The following is an 18,177-nucleotide window of genomic DNA, read 5'->3' as shown; positions in this document are numbered from 1 at the left end:
TCACGTGTAATTCAGCTCTTCATTAACAGGTCAAGCTTAAACAAAAAAATTCGTTCACATTGACATTAAAAGATGTATATTCTCTTACTTCATACCTACAGAAAATAGATTTAAGGTGCTCTTGTCTTCAAAAGTGCAGCTCAGGAATATGCATAATAAAACAATTATGGGATTCGGTTTTCGCATGAGAGCAATAATGAGAGCGATAATCAGTTTGTGTTATCCGCCTCAGCCTTCGGCTATGGCAGACAACACAAACTTTGACCTTGATAATTCTCGCTATCATGCTCCACCTCATCCAGTAATTGTTAATGATTATCTTCAATCCCGATAGTTTTAAACACGACATGTCGCCGTGAATTGATGTCACTCATGATCACCCATAACGCATTGAGGGTCACACGGGCTCTTTTGCCCAACTCGAAAAAAGCGAGGAAACTTTAATCTTCCTGCTTGCCTTTGCGTTTTACTACATTTTCTTTTTTTAAAGTAATCAGTCGTCAAGCTTAACACACGAAAACAAAGTTCTCGCTCACATTCATGCACTACTGGCCTAAAATTGTCCGCCTCTTGGGCGGCACTCCCCTCAGCTTCCCCTATGGGAAGTACCTTACCCCCGAGGGGAACAGGCGCCCCTAAATCTCTTGCATTTATAGGGGTACGTCTAAGAACCGTAAATAAAAATTCGGCACTGGATTGCAGCCTCCCTTGTCTTGTGAATATCACGTGCCCTCGTCCATGATCTCCTGTTCTATGTCAGCCAGTTGCCTCACGCACTGATCCCGTCGTTCTTTAATAGTCGCCACAATCTGCTCGTGTTGTTCAGGATATCTGACAAGATCCTCCTGCAATGAAGAGGTTGATCTTAAGAGCTAATTTGAGGAAAGGTACTTAACGGCACTTTCTAAACCGAGTACAACCTATGTACAACGGGAACTTTCAATTCAAGAGACACCAACTTTAGTCCTAACTGGGGATATAACTGGTAACCTTGTACCTTCATTGAAGGGATACCTCTGTTCAAGGGACACCTTTTCCATTCATAAGGGCGTACACTGATTCGAAGTTCCATTGTAGATGTTATTTTCATTTAAAGGAAACCTCTATTCAGAGGACACTTTTCATATTGACGAGGGTGTCCCCTGATTGAAGGTCCCATTGTATCTGCCACTATCATTCAAGGGACCCCTCTGTGTGGGTGACATTCTCTCATTCAAAAGATGTCCTCAGGATCGCTACGTTTGACAAGTGAGTGGTGTGTCAACTGTAATAATGCCATGATGGCAGGGTGAGGTAATCCTAACCCTTTGGATCGCTACGTTTGACAAGTGAGTCGTGTGTCAACTGTAATAATGCCATGATGGCAGGGTGAGGTAATCCTAACCCTTTGGATCGCTACGTTTGACAAGTGAGTCGTGTGTCAACTGTAATAATGCCATGATGGCAGGGTGAGGTAATCCTAACCCTTTGGATCGCTACGTTTGACAAGTGAGTCGTGTGTCAACTGTAATCATGCCATGATGACAGAGAGAGGTAATCCTAACCCTTTGGATCGCTACGTTTGACAAGTGAGTCGTGTGTCAACTGTAATAATGCCATGATGGCAGGGTGAGGTAATCCTAACCCTTTGGAACGCTACGTTTGACAAGTGAGTCGTGTGTCAACTGTAATAATGCCCTGATGGCAGGGTGAGGTAATCCTAACCCTTTGGATCGCTACGTTTGACAAGTGAGTCGTGTGTCAACTGTAATAATGCCATGATGACAGGGAGAGGTAATCCTAACCCTTTGGATCGCTACGTTTGACAAGTGAGTCGTGTGTCAACTATAATAATGCCATGATGGCAGGGTGAGGTAATCCTAACCCTTTGGATCGCTACGTTTGACAAGTGAGTCGTGTGTCAACTGTAATAATGCCATGATGACAGGGAGAGGTAATCCTAACCCTTTGGATCGCTACGTTTGACAAGTGAGTCGTGTGTCAACTGTAATAATGCCATGATGGCAGGGTGAGGTAATCCTAACCCTTTGGATCGCTACGTTTGACAAGTGAGTCGTGTGTCAACTGTAATAATGCCATGATGACAGAGAGAGGTAATCCTAACCCATTGGATCGCTACGTTTGACAAGTGAGCCGTGTGTCAACTGTAATAATGCCATGATCACAGGGAGAGGTAATCCTAACCCTTTCACTCCATTGATCTTCTTAGTGATTCTCCTTACCATCTGCTATACAATTCTTATGATGCAAGTTTGGAGAATTTGGTACTGAATCAACTAAAAATCCAATAATTGATAGGACTATTTTTCTTTATTCTCATCACTTGTCTGTTTGACATTGTATTGCGATTGTAAGGAGAAAATCTGTCTTGATCACTCATGGGAGTTGAGGGAAAAAAAAACTACAACTAAACAAAACACAATTTATCCCTACTCCCCAAACGTGGCTTAATTGTCGTGCTAGTGTACGAGATATTATTTTTCTACCTGAAAACTGGCAGCTACTGGGGTAAGGCTCTGCACCTCCTGGGAACTGTGAAGACGAAGGAAAAGAAACCAGAGCTTACACATACACAATGTAGTCAGCACTGTAAGTAAAACTGAGCGAATAATTACTTAAAAAGAACGTAGTCAAATTTCTTTGATAAGCACTGTGCCATAGCTTATGAAGTAACGTGGCTTGAAAATGTTATCGGTTTCCTTAATGTTAATTGTGCCGCGTGAGAATAATATTTGGAAAAAATAGCTGTTTACGTTTAAATCATCCTGAACTGCGAAACCATGCCCCTGCCAAACATGAAAAAAATCGCTATCGCTAAGAACAACAGGGTCAACAACGCACATGACTGAGAGTTGGAAAGTCAATGTTTTTAAGTTACATGTACACGGATGTCATTATGCATTAAGGTTCAATATACTTCTGTACAGTAATGCATTAATTAGACCAAGTGCTCTACACAACTGCTTTATTCGAATATCCTGAACTTAATCATATACTTAACAATTATTCCATAAGCGCACGTTGGATATGAGATGATAGATAGCCAACAAGGCGCATAGCGCCGAGTTGGTTTTAATCATCTCGTATCCAACAGGTACGAGTGGAATAATTGTTTTATTAAAAAAAACGCCCCCAAGATATTAGACAAATCTTTTCGACTTTATTTTGTAAGAAGAAACTGGATGTTACAATGTAGAGATATTAGATTAGATACAATGAATATATGAAGTTCATATATTTTGAATTGCGGTATTAGATACGTATGATGCACGATCCTCTCAGCAGAGAGCGAACTTTATATATTCATTGTATCTGATTTATCATCACGGGTAAATTACGAATCAGCTTAACGGCTTGCTCCCAGTTGGCTTGTTAGCTCAATTGGTAGAGCGCTGCGCTAGTATCGCTGAGGTCAGTGGTTCGAATCCTGTACAGGCCTGCTTTTTTTTTTTTTTCAGGTCTGATTTTCGCTGCTGCATAAATAGCTCTCTCAACTGCGAGGACCGTGCATCATACGTATCTAATACCACAGTTCAAAATATATGAACTTCATATATTCATTGTATCTGATTTATCATCACGGGTTTATTATGAATCAACTTGACGGCCTCCTCCCAGTTGGCTTGTTTGCTCAATTGGCAGAGCGCTGCACTAATATCGCAGAGGTCAGTGGTTCGAATCCCGTACAGACCTGATTTTCGCTATTGCATAAATAGCGCTCTCTACTGCGAGGATCGTGCATCATACAGATATTAGATTATGGTATATTGGCTCATATACCATAATGGCTAAGCGTGAAAAAAGTCTTGAATTGCATTATCCAATGATCCAGATTTTAATAAAACGATATCTACAAATAATCACATGACTGCAGTCAAAGGTGTGCTAACCAGTAGAATACAAATGATCTAATAGCTGTGGCATTTATCCAAATAGGAAAAAATGCTACAGATGTCATTCTTATTTTGCAGATGGTAATCAATGCGATTAAATACTAAATGGAAAAAAGAAAAACAGAGAATTTGTATGAAATCATCACTTACAAATCATATCCCTCAACTGTGTTTTTGGCCATGTCTCTCAAGTAATTGATATCATGCTGGTATCGTACCACTAAGGAAGACCCCTTAGGGTTCCCAATGCCTAAAATGAAAAAAGAAAAAAAAAAAAAAAAAACCAGTAATTTGTCAACAAAGCTCTTCCAGTAACACATCAACTTATTACTCAGGGTTTTTAACATCTTTTTTTCTAGATAAAAAAGATGCAAAAGAAGTCGCAAGGTTCGTTTTCCTAAGGGGGGTTTTAGGGTGTGCTCCCCTATACATACAATCATACATACATACATATATACATACATAGGTTGACCACTCCCCATAGGGGCTTTTCAGGGCCAACACCCACCCATCCTACCCAGGGGAGGACATCCACCACACAGCAATCTCGTGCGTGGGAAATTAACGTCCTCTACCCCTAACCCTGCAGGAGACGGGACTTACAGTTTATTCATCCCTATCCGAGAAGACTAGAATATCTATCTATTTCTTGATTATAGAAAGGTAGCAAATTCTCCTCACTTATTTTAAGACCATGAGTATTAGTCCAGCCCAGGCTCGAACCCTTGACCTCCCGCACAACACAATCCTATCCCCCCCCCCCCCACTAAAAAGAAAACAAGGTACCAAAAAGAGTGCTTGAAGGCTAGACAGACAAAATGAAAAGGTCTTGTGGTAGCAGAAGACCACCTGCAATCACCCATCATTGAAACCCCTGCTATTGCAGGGCACTTTGACTGTGTGTCATAAAACCAAATGTACAGTGTTATTACAACAGCCAATAATCTCAATTCATTCAAAAACTGGCAGCATTCTTTTAAACCACTAGCAGTACAAGGTGGGGCAAAGCTGCCAGGTTCTTCCTTTGTCGACAGTTACCTTGTAACAGCCTTTCAAGATCTTCAATCTCTTGTCTAATAATATCAGCTCTCTGCATTCCCTCAAAAATGCTAAAAAAACAGATGAAAAGAAGCTTAAAGTGAGACAATGAAAAAAAAAAAGGAAAAATCACCTGTAAATTTTATCTTGCCATGAAATCTTCAGTGTATTCCAAAATGGATACTACATACATTTATTTAATATCAACCCTGAACTACTATGAGTGATCAAGACTGATCTTCTCCTTACCATATCAATACAATATCAAGCAGACAAGAGATGAGAATAAAGAAAATATCAATTAGGAAATAGCTAGTTGATCCAATAGTAAATTCTCAGAACTTACATCATAAGAATAGTATAACAGAGAGTAAAGAGAGTTACTAAATGGATCTTGAGAGTGATGGGGTTAATGTGAAAAATCATGTTCTTTATCCATGTACTTACTCATGTGAGGAGAGACTTGGCTCTGTTTTCACAATGTCACTTCTTAAAAAAAAAAAAAAAAAAATCTTATGTCACTTAAAAAGTCAAGAAAAAACTGTTACCAGACACTTGCCTATGTTGAAAGGTTTAGAAACTCCTTTAACTACTGGTATACCACAGAAAAACATCTATTCAATGTTTCTGATGGTCTCCACGGCCACAAACTATAGTTAAAAATCCTGTTTATGATCATTTCTCATAAGCAAACATGTTTCAAATGTACCTGGCCTATGATTGGCTTTATTCAAAAGTGTGCAGGGGATTTAGACTGGCAAGCACAGATAAGTTTGCTCCCTCTAGGGTGTGTTGTTCGCCTTCTTATACAGAGTTCACGTGGGGGACACAGTGGCCTTTTAGCCAGTGCACTAAATTCTGGGTCAAGAGCTCCGTGTTTGAGACCTGACTGGGCCATTGCAATGTGTTCTTAGGTAAAACACTTAATTTTCACAGTGTCTCTCTACCGAGGAGTGTTAATGGGTTTGGGTGAACTGTCAGGGATGGGTAATGAAATGCGACGGTTAACCTTGCAATGGACTAATGAATAAAGGCTGGAAGTTTCTAAAGAAACTGTGGTGCTGCATCGGTGGGGGTAACAAGGTAATTTGGTTATATCAACTAAGTTGAAATTGTAAATTGGCCACAGCAACAAGTTAAACAACTGACATCCTATCCAGGGGGAAGTACAGTCATACTTCTAGTTGCTTTATGCTTTGAAAACCTGGATAAGATCCAGCTGAAGGGGCCATTTGGCTCAAGTGCAAACTTTACCTTAGAGCAGGTTAAAATCTATTTCATCAGTTGCGTGAAAAGAGCTTCAATAACTCTACTAAACCTGAGTTATAATTGTCATTTTTAAATTCATTCCATAAGACAAACAAAACAGTGGACCTGTGCGTGCATCTTCTGTCCTCCTCCTGAGAAAAAAAATTCAACAAAATAATGAAAAACTAGTTTGCAACAACAGAGAGATTTAACATATTTCTAAGCACTTCCTCTAAATAACCCCTGAGAGGGACTTGTTTTGTCAAGTAGAGGCAACATTTTACCATTGAAGACTTGAGGTTCTAGCTAATAACCTGATTGCTACAGGTACAAGTACAAGAGTAATACACAAACATGAATTGATAAGCTATAGGGGAATCCTTGTTTACGATATTTGCCTCATTAGCAAAAGCAATTCAGTTTCTGATGGAGCTAAAAATAAATCAGTTCTGAATATCGAAAGGTCAAAGTATGATTAACTCCGCCAATGAATACGAGCCTGATGCATTGAATACTTTTTGTGCAACACGGGTTTAAAAACTCAAAATTTTACATAGAATGTAGGAGCTTATTAGTGCATTTGCCACCCAATTTTGCAGTTTTTGATGGACTATTAATTTTCTCCTTGAATATTACACCTAAAGAGCTAAAAATTTCACCATGTACTAAGGTTTTCTAGCTTCTAGCTAAAGAGCTGCCTGAAGTCAATTTGTATCTAACATGCTTCCTTCTTTACGCAAAGCTGTATGCAAATGAGCAAAAATGTAAACAATGACGTCAGCATGAATCTGCCTATATGTACAAATAAAAACAAGAGATGTACACGAAACTATTTCAACTTAATTATTGTGCAAATTCCAAGTTCGTGGCATGTCATTAAGAAAGTTCTATGCACGAAGTATTTTAATCCCGTGGAGTATTACAGTTTACTGTATATAACTACCCGCATCTAATTTCTCCTTACAATATCACCCCTGAATCACACATTAAGTTCACGAGAATAGAGGAAATAATCTCCAACTAAAGACGCTCTTGATTGTTAACCAAATTCTCCTTGTCAGCACCTCAGGAAATGTATAGAGAACAGTATGGAGAATATGCATACTGATGTAAGGGTGAAGAGGGTTAATTAAAATGCTTTTCAAACATTGAAATAAATGTTGTGTGCAGCTCAGTGGTTGAGCATCTTACCAGTTGTCAAATGACAAAGCATGCGATCAGAAGTTTAAAAAAATCATTATTTTCCTTGTAAAAAAGGTGCATGTCAAAAAACATTTTTCTTGGTTTTGGGGGCTTGTATTTCTATAAACAATAAAAAGAATTTTATAAAAGCACTGACAGGATTTCTACAGCTACCAACACCTACATTACAAATGACTTACTCAGAACATTACTACAGTAAGCCAAGCAAACCAGAACAACCTACACGTACAATTAAACACTGCTAATGGAATAAAAGTGATCAATCACAACTGACTTGTACTTTAATAGCCAGTCTTAGAGTGGAAAAACATGACACCAAAATTGAGCAATCAGTTTTCATGAACCCAGGTTTCTGTGGCATGAAATGATGACGAGTATTCTACCTCCGCCTAGATGGGATGCTAATCTATCCCCAGCACCCCCTCCCACCACCACTGAGTGACCAAGACAGATTTTCTCCCTACAACAGCAATACAATGTCAAACAGACTAGTGACAAGAATAAAGAAAAATATCAAATAACAGTTGAACACAGTTTTTGATACCTTTGTATCTTTCACCATTTTCTCTAAAACCCTTGATCTCTCGATCGCCAAAACTGGCAGCAAGTTAACAATACAAACTTTGTTTTTTTGAAAGTTAAGATATGCACATTGCCTTTGTTCAACATGTTAAATTGGATTCCCTTCTATCAAGAGGCATACGTCAACAGATGCACATTAATTCTCAAGAGAATGCTCCATAAAATACCAGAGTACCTGAAATCTCTGCCTCAACTGAATTCTGATGTTCACTCCAGAAATACCCGTTAAAGCAATCTAAACCTATGCTGCCCCAAATATAGCACCCCTACCGAAGGGGGATGAATGTTCACAGTTAGATCCATCAAAGACTGGAATAGTTTAGAGAAAACGCTCAGAAACTCTAAAGACACAAAAAAGTTTAAAAAAGACACTAATAAACACTCTTTTAAAAAGCCAGATAGAAACTAACAATTTCAGTGCGCCATTTTAGATTCTTTGTTAATTAATGATTTTCTGTAATCAAATAACACTTAATAGTATTGTATATATAGGTACAGAGGTAGAGGGCCACAGGATCATCAGTTTAACTACTATCACATCCTACCCTCTTGAAATAAAGTCTATTGTATTGTATTGTATTGTATTGCAAGCTGACGTATGTGCCATTGCCATGGTGACATCAATATACCCTTGTAGAATGAGACATATTTAAAGCCTATGCTAATGGTATGTTTTTACTATGTTTAGCTATGTTTTACCTATGCAATGCTTCAGACTGCCTATATAACTACTATTTTGCATGAAAACCACATAGTGTAGGGTATGTAAAGGTTATGTTGATACTATGAAAAATCTATTGAAAAATTGATAGGTTTTAAACGTCTATGTAAAATCTATTTTAGAACTTCACATAGTTTTTAAATAGCTATTTATTACCTATGTGTTACATGGGTTGATTTTTTATCTTGACATACATAGTAAATACATCCTACTTATTTACTATATAACAATAAAAATCTCTGAAATATTGTAACATAGCTTTTACATACTGCTATGTAATTCCTATGCAATGTAGAGTGTAACTCTTGGATCTAACATACGTAGTGAATACATCCTATTTATTTACTACGTAACAATACAAAACTTTGAAAAATGGTAACATAGCTTTTACATACTGCTATGTATTTCCTATTCAATGTAGAGTGTAACTTTTGGATCTAACATACATTGTAAATACATCCTATTTATTTACTATGTAACAATACAAAACTTTGAATAATGGTAACAGCTTTTACATACTGCTATGTATACTTGCTATACTGCAGGTGATTAAGTTTGAAGAAGTCACTCATTGCCCTAACACACATTGTAAATACATCTTATTTCTTTACTATGTAACAATTTATATCAATCACTTTAGGTAAAACAAATAGTTATATAGCACTTTAATAAAAATTGGATCATTAGATAATGCAATTCATGACTTTTTATTGGCTTAGCCATTATGGTATATGAGCCAATATACTATAATCTACAAATAAGGTAAGCGTGCGCGTCAGCTTAAAATCAAAAGGGAGCTAAAAATCCGGTTTCTTCTTACAAAATTATGATTTGTTGGGGGCGTTTTTAATAAAACAATTATTCCACTCGCGCTTGTTGGATGAGATGATTATAGCCAACTTGGTGCTACGTGCCTCGTTGGCTATCTATCATCTCATATCCAATGCGCGCACATGGAATAATTGTTAAATATACTTTCCACCTAGTGAAAAACTGTACAAAAACAGCCCAAAATTAACAAGAACATTTAGGCTTAGCAAAAGAACAGGATTTCTGTGCCTTGTAAACCACAGAGATATTCAATTTCAAGAGCTCTAAAATGCAGAAAATGACTCCCCTATTGCTTAAGAGTGGCTATTTAAAATTTCAAAGAAAGTGGTTTAAACATCAGGGCTGTGCCATAAGGGTGCAGCCTGGGTACCTCAGACAACTAACACTTGCCTTTGGGTCACAACATAAACCTAATTTTTTCATATGTGCTGTAAAATTTGCTCCACCTCAGTTTACGCCATGAAAAATATATTCTTTCTTTAAAATAAGAACTCCACCACAGAATATCACACACCAATAATATTAGTCTTAAAATATGACAGGAGGGTACCTGTTGGATGTTTTAACTCTTGTAATGTGGTTCACCACTGTCCTCCCTCGGTATTTAGGCAGCTGCTCATAATCTCTCTCCAAAACTTCAATAAGGCCATAATAATTACTGACCAAATTGCAACAGCACTTTTGATAAGCACAAATTGCTTGCTGACATTTTTCTTCAACCTTAGCATAGGTGTGTATTGTACCAAAGTTGTTGTTACCCTCAAGGTCTTGGAATTCAACAGTAAAATCATTTCGTGGTACTCCTTACCAAAAAAGATGGCCTTGAAGTATACTTTAAGTATCCTACAAGTATACTGCATCAGTAGTGGTTAAACTGCAATCATACTTAATAATACTTCAATAGTACTGCACTTACTTAAGTACATCTGCAGTACCCTTTGTGATACTGCTCAAGTGAAAATCATTTTCTTTGTTGTTGATGTTGGATTCAAGTATACTTTAAGTATACTGCGTGGGTGAAAATCATTTTCTTTGTTGTTGATGTAGGGTACAAGTATACTTTAAATGTCTCACACAAATATACCAAGAAATGTATATACCTGTACATGTTTATCATGAAATTTATTATTTAAACTAAGTTTTAGTAAATCTTAACGTTAATATACATTTTTTCATAAAGCAGCAGTCAGTTACATTAAGTGCAAATTGTCAATTTAAATCCAATGTAGTCATATCACAGATTTGCTTTCTAACCTCAAAGGCCTCTTGGATTCCACAGTAATAAAAGTTTTTATTGTGATGCAAAATGTCTCATGTCCGGAGATGTGCCAAAATCATAATACATAAACATAATCATAAGCATGGGTCAACGCTTCGGACTGTGCACATTCATTTGTAGGCAAGAATTCTAACGTACTTTAATCGCTTCCTTCTCTTGTACAAAAACTGGTTTGTTTATTTGTAGAAAATTTAGTCATTAGAATTTCTTTATAATTTGCATGCAACAAGCTTGTAACAATACTCACAAGTTAACACCATTTTGCTAACAATTTAACAGAGAGATCTTTAGTTATCCCTTGTTGAAGGTTCACTCGATTATCTAAAATATCCTTTGTTAAATATCAATTTTTTTCAACACTCCAGTTACTTATTTCCTAAAATATTTTCATGACAAATTTCATGAAATTCTAATGAGTGGTTCTCAAGAAATAGGCATATTTCCGAGAAAGCAATTTACCATTCAATCGCAATTTTATACTTACTAAATATGTGCTGCATTTAACTGGGTTCTTTCGGTAACAATGAAAAAGCTGAGAATTGCTGGGTTCTTTGCACCATTAACTTTTCTAACATGTCTTTGTAATAAAAAATTAAAGCCCTCAATACACTGCGCCAACTATGGAGAAAAATAGCACAGATAGTGCGGATACATGTTGAGTAAATAAAATGACCACTCTATTGACGGCATGTTTGTTTTTTTGTAATCCTTTTGTGTGCACTGAATTGCATCAGCAAAAGCGCGTGTGAAAACTGTGTTTAGCCACCTTAAGCCACCATGTCTCCTACAACATCAACCCCCTACACATGTACCGTACCTTAACTTGCGGTACTGGACTAAAGATCAACAGGTCATCAGGCTGCTGAGTAGGTGGTACAGCAGGTAGCTTATCCCACACACACTCCTCTGACTGCATGCATGGCAGGAATACAAAGCTGTGTTTGGGTGTAAGTTGTGTTGGCCTGTTGACAGAACAAGATCAGGCAGATAAGCACTCTTTTATATACACCTTTTCAAACTTTTTTAGTTTTTTGACAAAGTACTCATATTTTTCTTTGCCATAAGTATTACACTTTAATTTATAGAGTAAAGGGAGGGAAATAGTCAATTCACTTGATATGGAAAACTATTTTTGTTGTAGCTTACTGCCAAATCATTCAGTGAATTTTCCAATGAAAATGGTAAAAGTATATACATTTGTAAAAAACATACCTCTGACCCTGGCCTAAACAAAAATCCTAACCAGTAAACAAGCCTCAGTTGTCACATTATTGGTAGGTATATAAGGATTCCATACATGGTGGGATTCAAACTCATTTCCAAGGTAAGTTTAAAGTTTTTGAAACTATAGCTTGACTTTTAATTTTCTTTGTTCAAGATTGTTTTTTATCTTTAAGATCTGAAACAGTTAGAGGAAAATTTAATTCCATGTAAACTTTTGCAACAAGAAAAAAATTGGAGTCTCAATGAACACACTGTACATGGACATGTATCTTGGATTGACAACAAAGCTCAGAATGTGTGATCACAGGAAACCACATATTTTAAAGAGAAAACAAAACAACATGTGCACTCACCAGTTATTTGGCACATCTTCTGTCAGCCACTCTTGTAGAATTGTAATGTTCTTGGGCAAACACCTGTACACATTATTTAAAGGACAAAACACTTACTGTCAGCAATAAGTCTGGTGTTGACGCTTCGACTCCTTGGAGTGACTAACATCTAATTTCCCCTCACAATATCTTCCCTGAATTACATTTACATTTTTACATTTATATACCACAGACTTCTATGTGAATAAATTCAGTCGCGCTTAACAGTATTGTAAGGTTGAGATCGAACGTCAGCATTTTTATCAGGTGCCTCTGGCAGCCGCTTCAGTCCATGTAGCGATCTCACCTTCCCACCCATCCCACCCCGGGGAGGACATCCACTACACAGTAATCTCGTGCATGAGAAATTTCCATCTCCTACTCCTAACCGTGAAGGAGATGGGACCTACGGTTTTACGTCTTATCCGAGAAGATCAAGCAATGTGAGTGAAGTGTCTTGCTTAAGGACACAACATCATGCCCCAGCCAGGACTTGAACCCAGGCCAACCGACCCAGAGTCCAGCGCACTGACCACTGGACTACACACACCTCACAATAATAAAGATTTCGTCACAAGAATAAAGGAAATGATCACCAACTAAAGAAGCTCTGGATTGTCGAACAAATTCTCCTTGTCAACACCTTAGGAAATGTGTAAAGAACAGTATGGAGAATATGGATACTGATGTTAAAATGTGAAGGGTTGAGGTAATCTAAAGTTTACGAGGTGTTACCCTACATTTACTACAAACTTGGAATTCTCTTGACAAGTGAAAATTTAATGGCCTACACTACTTCAATTTAAAACAATTTGTGTAACCTCACCTGTCTTTGTACACTGAGGGGACAGCATCAGAATCACAGCTCAGTTCCTCTTTCATTTTAACTGTGCCACTGTCAGATTCTTTGTTCTCTAAGGGAGCTGGTCTGTTCAATGCAGCATGTCCAGAAAATGGCCTCCATGGAAGGCGTGATCTCTGCCTTACATTTGTCTTCTCACCAACTCTCTCTGTAGTTATTTCAGCCTTGGCACTGAATGGACAAGGTTTTATTCCAGCCTGAGGTGGTGGCCCTCTGGAACTGGCAGTGAAAACACCATGCTGGGCTGCAGTGGGTGGTCTTTGGATGCTCACTTGCATTAAATTTAAATACAAAAACAACAGTAAAATCTCACATCAGTTTTTATCGATGTATAAGATATTCCATCCCTAAACGACAGTGTTTACCTTACGAGACTTCTTTAAAACAACAAAATGACGACAAAAACAACAAATATTGACAAAAATATCCACAACATTTATATATATCTTTGCAATTAAAAAGGTACCACCAAGATACAAATTGATCCACTCTGCTATACTGTTATCTTCCCGTACATAAATCCTTTACGCCCTTACATCATTTTGCATATTCTCCATTCTGTTTTCTAAAACAGTCCGATGCATGGTACACGTAATAATAGCATCGGTGAATCTTGTTAGAAGTCTAGAGCCACTTAACTTACTGATCATTTCCGTTATTCTCATAACCCTTATGTTTGAATCAGCTTTGTTAGTTTAAGGAGAGATTTGCTGCTTGTCATTCTTAGGAATTCATGGGTTAACCAACTAAAGTCCGATTAAAATACATTTCGAGTTGTATAGACCTCTAGCGATCTCATAAGCTTCAGAATCCATACTTCAGTCGCTACATTGTAGCTTTGACTTCGTTACAACCAAATCATCCACATTACAGCGCTTGAACATTCTGTTCGAACCATCAACCTTCAGTTCTGATAATTATAATTTCACGTTACACTAGACATCAAGCGTCCGCCATGTTGTATTTCAGGAACTTGAAAGACCCCGGGGACTAGTGGCTTCAGTTGGTTATTGGCGTAAGCACTCTCCTTGTGTATCGTTGAGGACGTTCAGGCTGAAAATCGTCTTTTTATCCCATCCCCCTTAAAAAAATCGATGTCTCTGACATGAGAAGACACAAGTGCTTTGCACTGACGCAAAAGATACAGTTAGCTTGCACACACTCTATTGGCACTGTACTGTGACACGATCGGTGAATCCCGCGCGTTGGGAGATCTACGTAACTCACGCGTGCTGCTCAAGCCAGGATGCTAGCAAGAGCCCCTTTGCGTGCGAGGGATGCATGTTTGGAGAGAAATTGCGAAATGTCGAATGCAAAATGTCTTGAAATCAAAATATTTGCTAAAACCACCTCATGGGTAATTGAGTGGACCCACGGTTCTTGGGTTATCATCTCTTCTAACTCCAGTGAGGTAAAACTCAAAACCGTCTACAAACTGAATTGTAACTTTATCAGCAGAAAGTTAATGGTAATTACTACAAGAAGATGAAATATTTCTATTCTAAAGCTGAGCATGATTTCTTTTGTCTTTTGTACTCAGAACCCGATGCGAGCACCCAAACTGGGAGGATACTTAATTTTTATGAACTGTGTTGACTGTAAATTGGCCACTGTATATAGTTTCTACAACTGAATTTTTGAGCGTTAGTCCTTCGTCCTTCGCTCTGGAGAAGTTTTAACGGTCGAAACGTCAGCTGAAACTCTTTAGAGTGGCCAATTTACATTAACAGCTCGGTTGATGGAGAGCGGATGGAAACTTCGGAATTGATGTCTCCATTCGCCTATGTTGTCCTTTTTACAGGACATTTATCTTAAATGAATCGTAAAATGAGTCATTCAAAAGTTTACCAAAACGTATTGTTAGAAAGAAACAGCTGTCTTGCCGGCGAGTTGTAAAAGAGTTTTAACAATGTTTGCTATCTTCTCAATTTGCTGTTTCATCTCCCTATTGTTTTGTATCAATCTTTTTGCTTTGGACAACTATCTTAAAATATATTGTGCATGTCAAAACGATTGCGATCACTATCTTTTCAATTTTGCTGTCCCTGTCAGGGCCCTTATGGAAAGTTGTAATTCTAGTCGTTTGTAAAGTTAGCTTTGACTTCGAGTCAAATGTGTTTGCTTCCTCACTTATTTGCTAGTGTCCGTAACTGTCCAAGTTCTCTTGTTATCTCTCAAGTAGTGTCAATGTTAAATCAAATACGCGAGTCAGCAACTTATTCCTTCATAATATACTATTTCCTGGTCAATTTTTTTCGTGTTTAATTTTTTTCCTCTTTTTTCATCTGAAAAAAAAAAAAACCGAATATGAAAAGTCAGTTCACGCTAGTTGTAACACGCAAAGAGCTTTTAATTTAAGGCGTTGAGGACTTGAGAATTCATCTAATCTTCGACAGATTAAAATACAAATCGGATACAAATGTGCTAGATAGTGACCTGTTGAGTGACACAGCGCCAGATCAAAAAGAAGTGTGACTTGCCAGTTAGAAGCTGCGGTAACAACTTCATTTCCCAAGATTTTAATCGTGATATTGAACAAAGAATGCAATCTGAGAGAGAAATTTAAATGTCAACAACAACAACAAAAAACAAGCTTCTGAATAATGGATATCATTCTAAATTTATCTTCACATTCCAAATGTAAAGACTGTGGTATTCTTTCGTGGTAACCAACACATACAGATCGTCCGACGGGCTGAATTTCCGCTGAATTTTGGCAATTAAAAGAGAAGATGGAAAAGAAAATGATCACAAATTACCTTCACGAAAATGAGTGTATGCGCCCTGATATGATCATAATCACAAACTGCGTTCTTAATCTTCCATTCATCTTTGTATCCATATTTAGTAACTGCTTGGTACTAGCTGCCATAGTGAATACACCTTCCCTTCGATCGCCGTCTATCATGTTCCTCTACAACCTGGCTACATCAGATCTTCCGATTGGATTTGTAGTACAACCGCTCTATATCTCTTATGAGCTAAGCCAGTTTCCTGTTTGTCTATTTGTTACTTTCTATAGTTTCTTGAACAAGGATTTATCTAATCATTCGTCGCCATCGGTTAGAAATTCGCACTCAACAAATTCCCGTAGGGAATTTTACCCGAGATCACCAAAGGGTACACAACATGGGACCAAAAATCGAAAAGCGCCAAAAATACTTTTATGTCTATTTTTTGTGATAGTCGTCCGTTACATACCACTTTTTAACTCTCTACATAAGCCACTGGACAATTGCATGGAGCTTCACTGATACAATGGCATTTATGAATTCGGCCATCAACCCATTTTTATTCTGTTGGCGTGTCTGAGAGCTTCGGACAGCAGTCATTAAGATGGCGAAGAAAATTCTGTATCGACAGACTGAGGGGAATTCATCAGATTAATACAACAGAGAGGAAGGGTTTCCTCAAAAGAAAAGCCTTAACACCTTTTAAGAAACTTAATTTGCACCATAATTTCACAACCAGCCTACTGCTAATAAAATGAACTGTAACATATCGCTTTGATAGCTTCAATACGTTCTCATCAAACAACAGAAAGAATGGATGGGCATAGCTGGGTAGGTTAAATACGGATTTAATTCGCTAAAGTGTAGATTTGCATTTACAAGTTGAGCTTGAATTGTTGGGTTAGGAGAAGAAAATATACATCATGCGAAGAAAAACCTTAAGTGTTCTTACGTCCAGAAAAGATTGGATCCGAATAAATTCATCGCGGTGCCATCCTCCCGTAAAATTGCAGAGAAAAAGTTGTACAATTGCGAACGACTATTAGAACAACTATAGTACTCTTACTGAACGTGTACCTAATTTCTTAATATTAATCTTGTACGTTAATTTTTCCACACACGAGATTACTATGTGGTGGATGTCCTCCCCTAGGGTGGGATGGGCGGGAAGGTGAGATCGTTACATGGACTGAAGCGACTGCCAGAGGCGCCTGATAACGCTGATGTCCGATCTCAACCTCAGGGATGGGTGGGTGTTGGCTCTGAAAAGCCCTGTGGGGAGTGGTCAATTAACCTATGTATGTATGTACACGGCAATAGAAATATGACTCAGGAAAGAATGCAGAGAAAAGATTTCACTCGAAAAGAGTTTGTTCACCTCTTCCTTTTTATTTACAAGCTAAATGCGTGATGTAAATTTAATGATGTTCCTACGTGTATCCCGTAACTGACAAAAACTGAAAGGTCCTCGCAGTGTTTTTGCTCCTAAAGTCTTTTGTTTTTCTTCAACGGATTTTGGTCCAAAAACGCCGCTGCTGTTCTTCTTTTTCTCTGTTTGGAGAACCAGAGATGCAACAAATTAAATTGAACTTACTAAAAATATTTTAATAATTATTCTGCTACATGCAAGTTCGATGGAGCAACTGCAGTTTCTTCCTCTTCCGACATTGAACAAGAGCTACAAACGAGTAGATATTAAAACGGTCACCAGCCAAGTCACCCGAAAGTCATCTGACTTGAGGTCATGTTGCCCAAAATTAGAGTCATGTCGTTCGACATTTTTAAGTCGTGACGCACGAAATCCAAGTCATGTCGCCCTAATGAGACTCGACCCGACCCAAACTCCCGCGCTTATTTTACTCCACCACGACTATCATGCAGTTTAATATTTCGCTCCGTTTTACTAATTGAACGTCTCAACCGGCTGCGCATCCATCGGTTCATCCACAATTGAAGCCGGAGAAAAAGAGGAAACAGAGTGAAATTTGAGGCCCTGCTTGTCCGAAATTTGCTGCAACATATTTCTTAATCCATACTCACTGCGTTGGGAGTTCCCGGTGAAGGAGTGACGGCATCTATTAGAGATGTGGAGGAAGCAGCTGTAATTTGCTGAAAAAAGAGGAAAAAAGTATTATACGATCGAAACGATGCTCTGATAAGCCAGTAAGAAGATGCTAACATATTAAAAGGTTA

At 38.0% G+C, this 18,177-nt stretch overlaps 1 protein-coding gene and 1 pseudogene across 4 annotated transcripts in view; both read right to left on the bottom strand.

The window, feature by feature from the left end:
- Positions 1–420: 420 nt before the first annotated feature.
- LOC148720638 (uncharacterized) lies at positions 421–14,408 on the bottom strand. 3 transcript variants are annotated; one of them, XM_088738843.1, is made up of 10 exons: positions 14,037–14,408; positions 13,217–13,523; positions 12,373–12,435; positions 11,613–11,757; positions 6,306–6,331; positions 5,379–5,420; positions 4,932–5,002; positions 4,044–4,143; positions 2,487–2,532; positions 421–845 (listed from the first exon to the last, which is right to left on the bottom strand). In XM_088738843.1, exons 1-10 carry the CDS (start codon positions 14,065–14,067, stop codon positions 723–725), a joined length of 954 nt encoding a protein of 317 aa, XP_088594969.1. In that variant the 5' UTR covers positions 14,068–14,408; the 3' UTR covers positions 421–722. The 3 variants fall into 3 exon arrangements, with proteins under 3 accessions (XP_088594969.1, XP_088594968.1, XP_088594970.1); XM_088738842.1 differs by having other exon boundaries at positions 14,019–14,407; XM_088738844.1 differs by having other exon boundaries at positions 14,070–14,407.
- Positions 14,409–16,816: 2,408 nt separating this feature from the next.
- LOC148720637 (DNA methyltransferase 1-associated protein 1-like) overlaps positions 16,817–18,177 on the bottom strand; it is a 20,480-nt pseudogene continuing 19,119 nt past the window's right edge. The window contains exons 17-18 of the transcript XR_015993487.1: positions 18,025–18,093; positions 16,817–17,535 (exon numbers count right to left, since the gene is read on the bottom strand). The product of XR_015993487.1 is annotated as a DNA methyltransferase 1-associated protein 1-like (transcript). The remainder of the gene's footprint in view (positions 17,536–18,024; positions 18,094–18,177) is intronic.

This window comes from Stylophora pistillata, chromosome 11 (assembly GCF_964205215.1).
Source record: "Stylophora pistillata chromosome 11, jaStyPist1.2, whole genome shotgun sequence".
In the NCBI taxonomy this organism is placed as follows: Eukaryota; Metazoa; Cnidaria; class Anthozoa; order Scleractinia; family Pocilloporidae; genus Stylophora; species Stylophora pistillata.
Note: the sequence above shows the minus strand (reverse complement) of the source record. Positions and strands in the feature narration are given on the sequence as shown.

What these genes read in the sequence shown, in the direction of transcription:
- LOC148720638 (XM_088738842.1), bottom strand. Translation starts at nt 14,067, where the DNA reads ATGGATTCTGAAGCTTATGAGATCGCTAGAGGTCTATACAACTCGAAA. An exon ending in GACAGAAGATGCACGCACAG is followed by an intron (nt 5,421 to 6,305) that starts GTCCACTGTTTT and finishes TTTTTTTTTAAG; the next exon opens with AAGTGACATTGTGAAAACAG. An exon ending in ACAGTTGAGGGATATGATTT is followed by an intron (nt 2,533 to 4,043) that starts GTAAGTGATGAT and finishes TCGTCTTCACAG; the next exon opens with TTCCCAGGAGGTGCAGAGCC.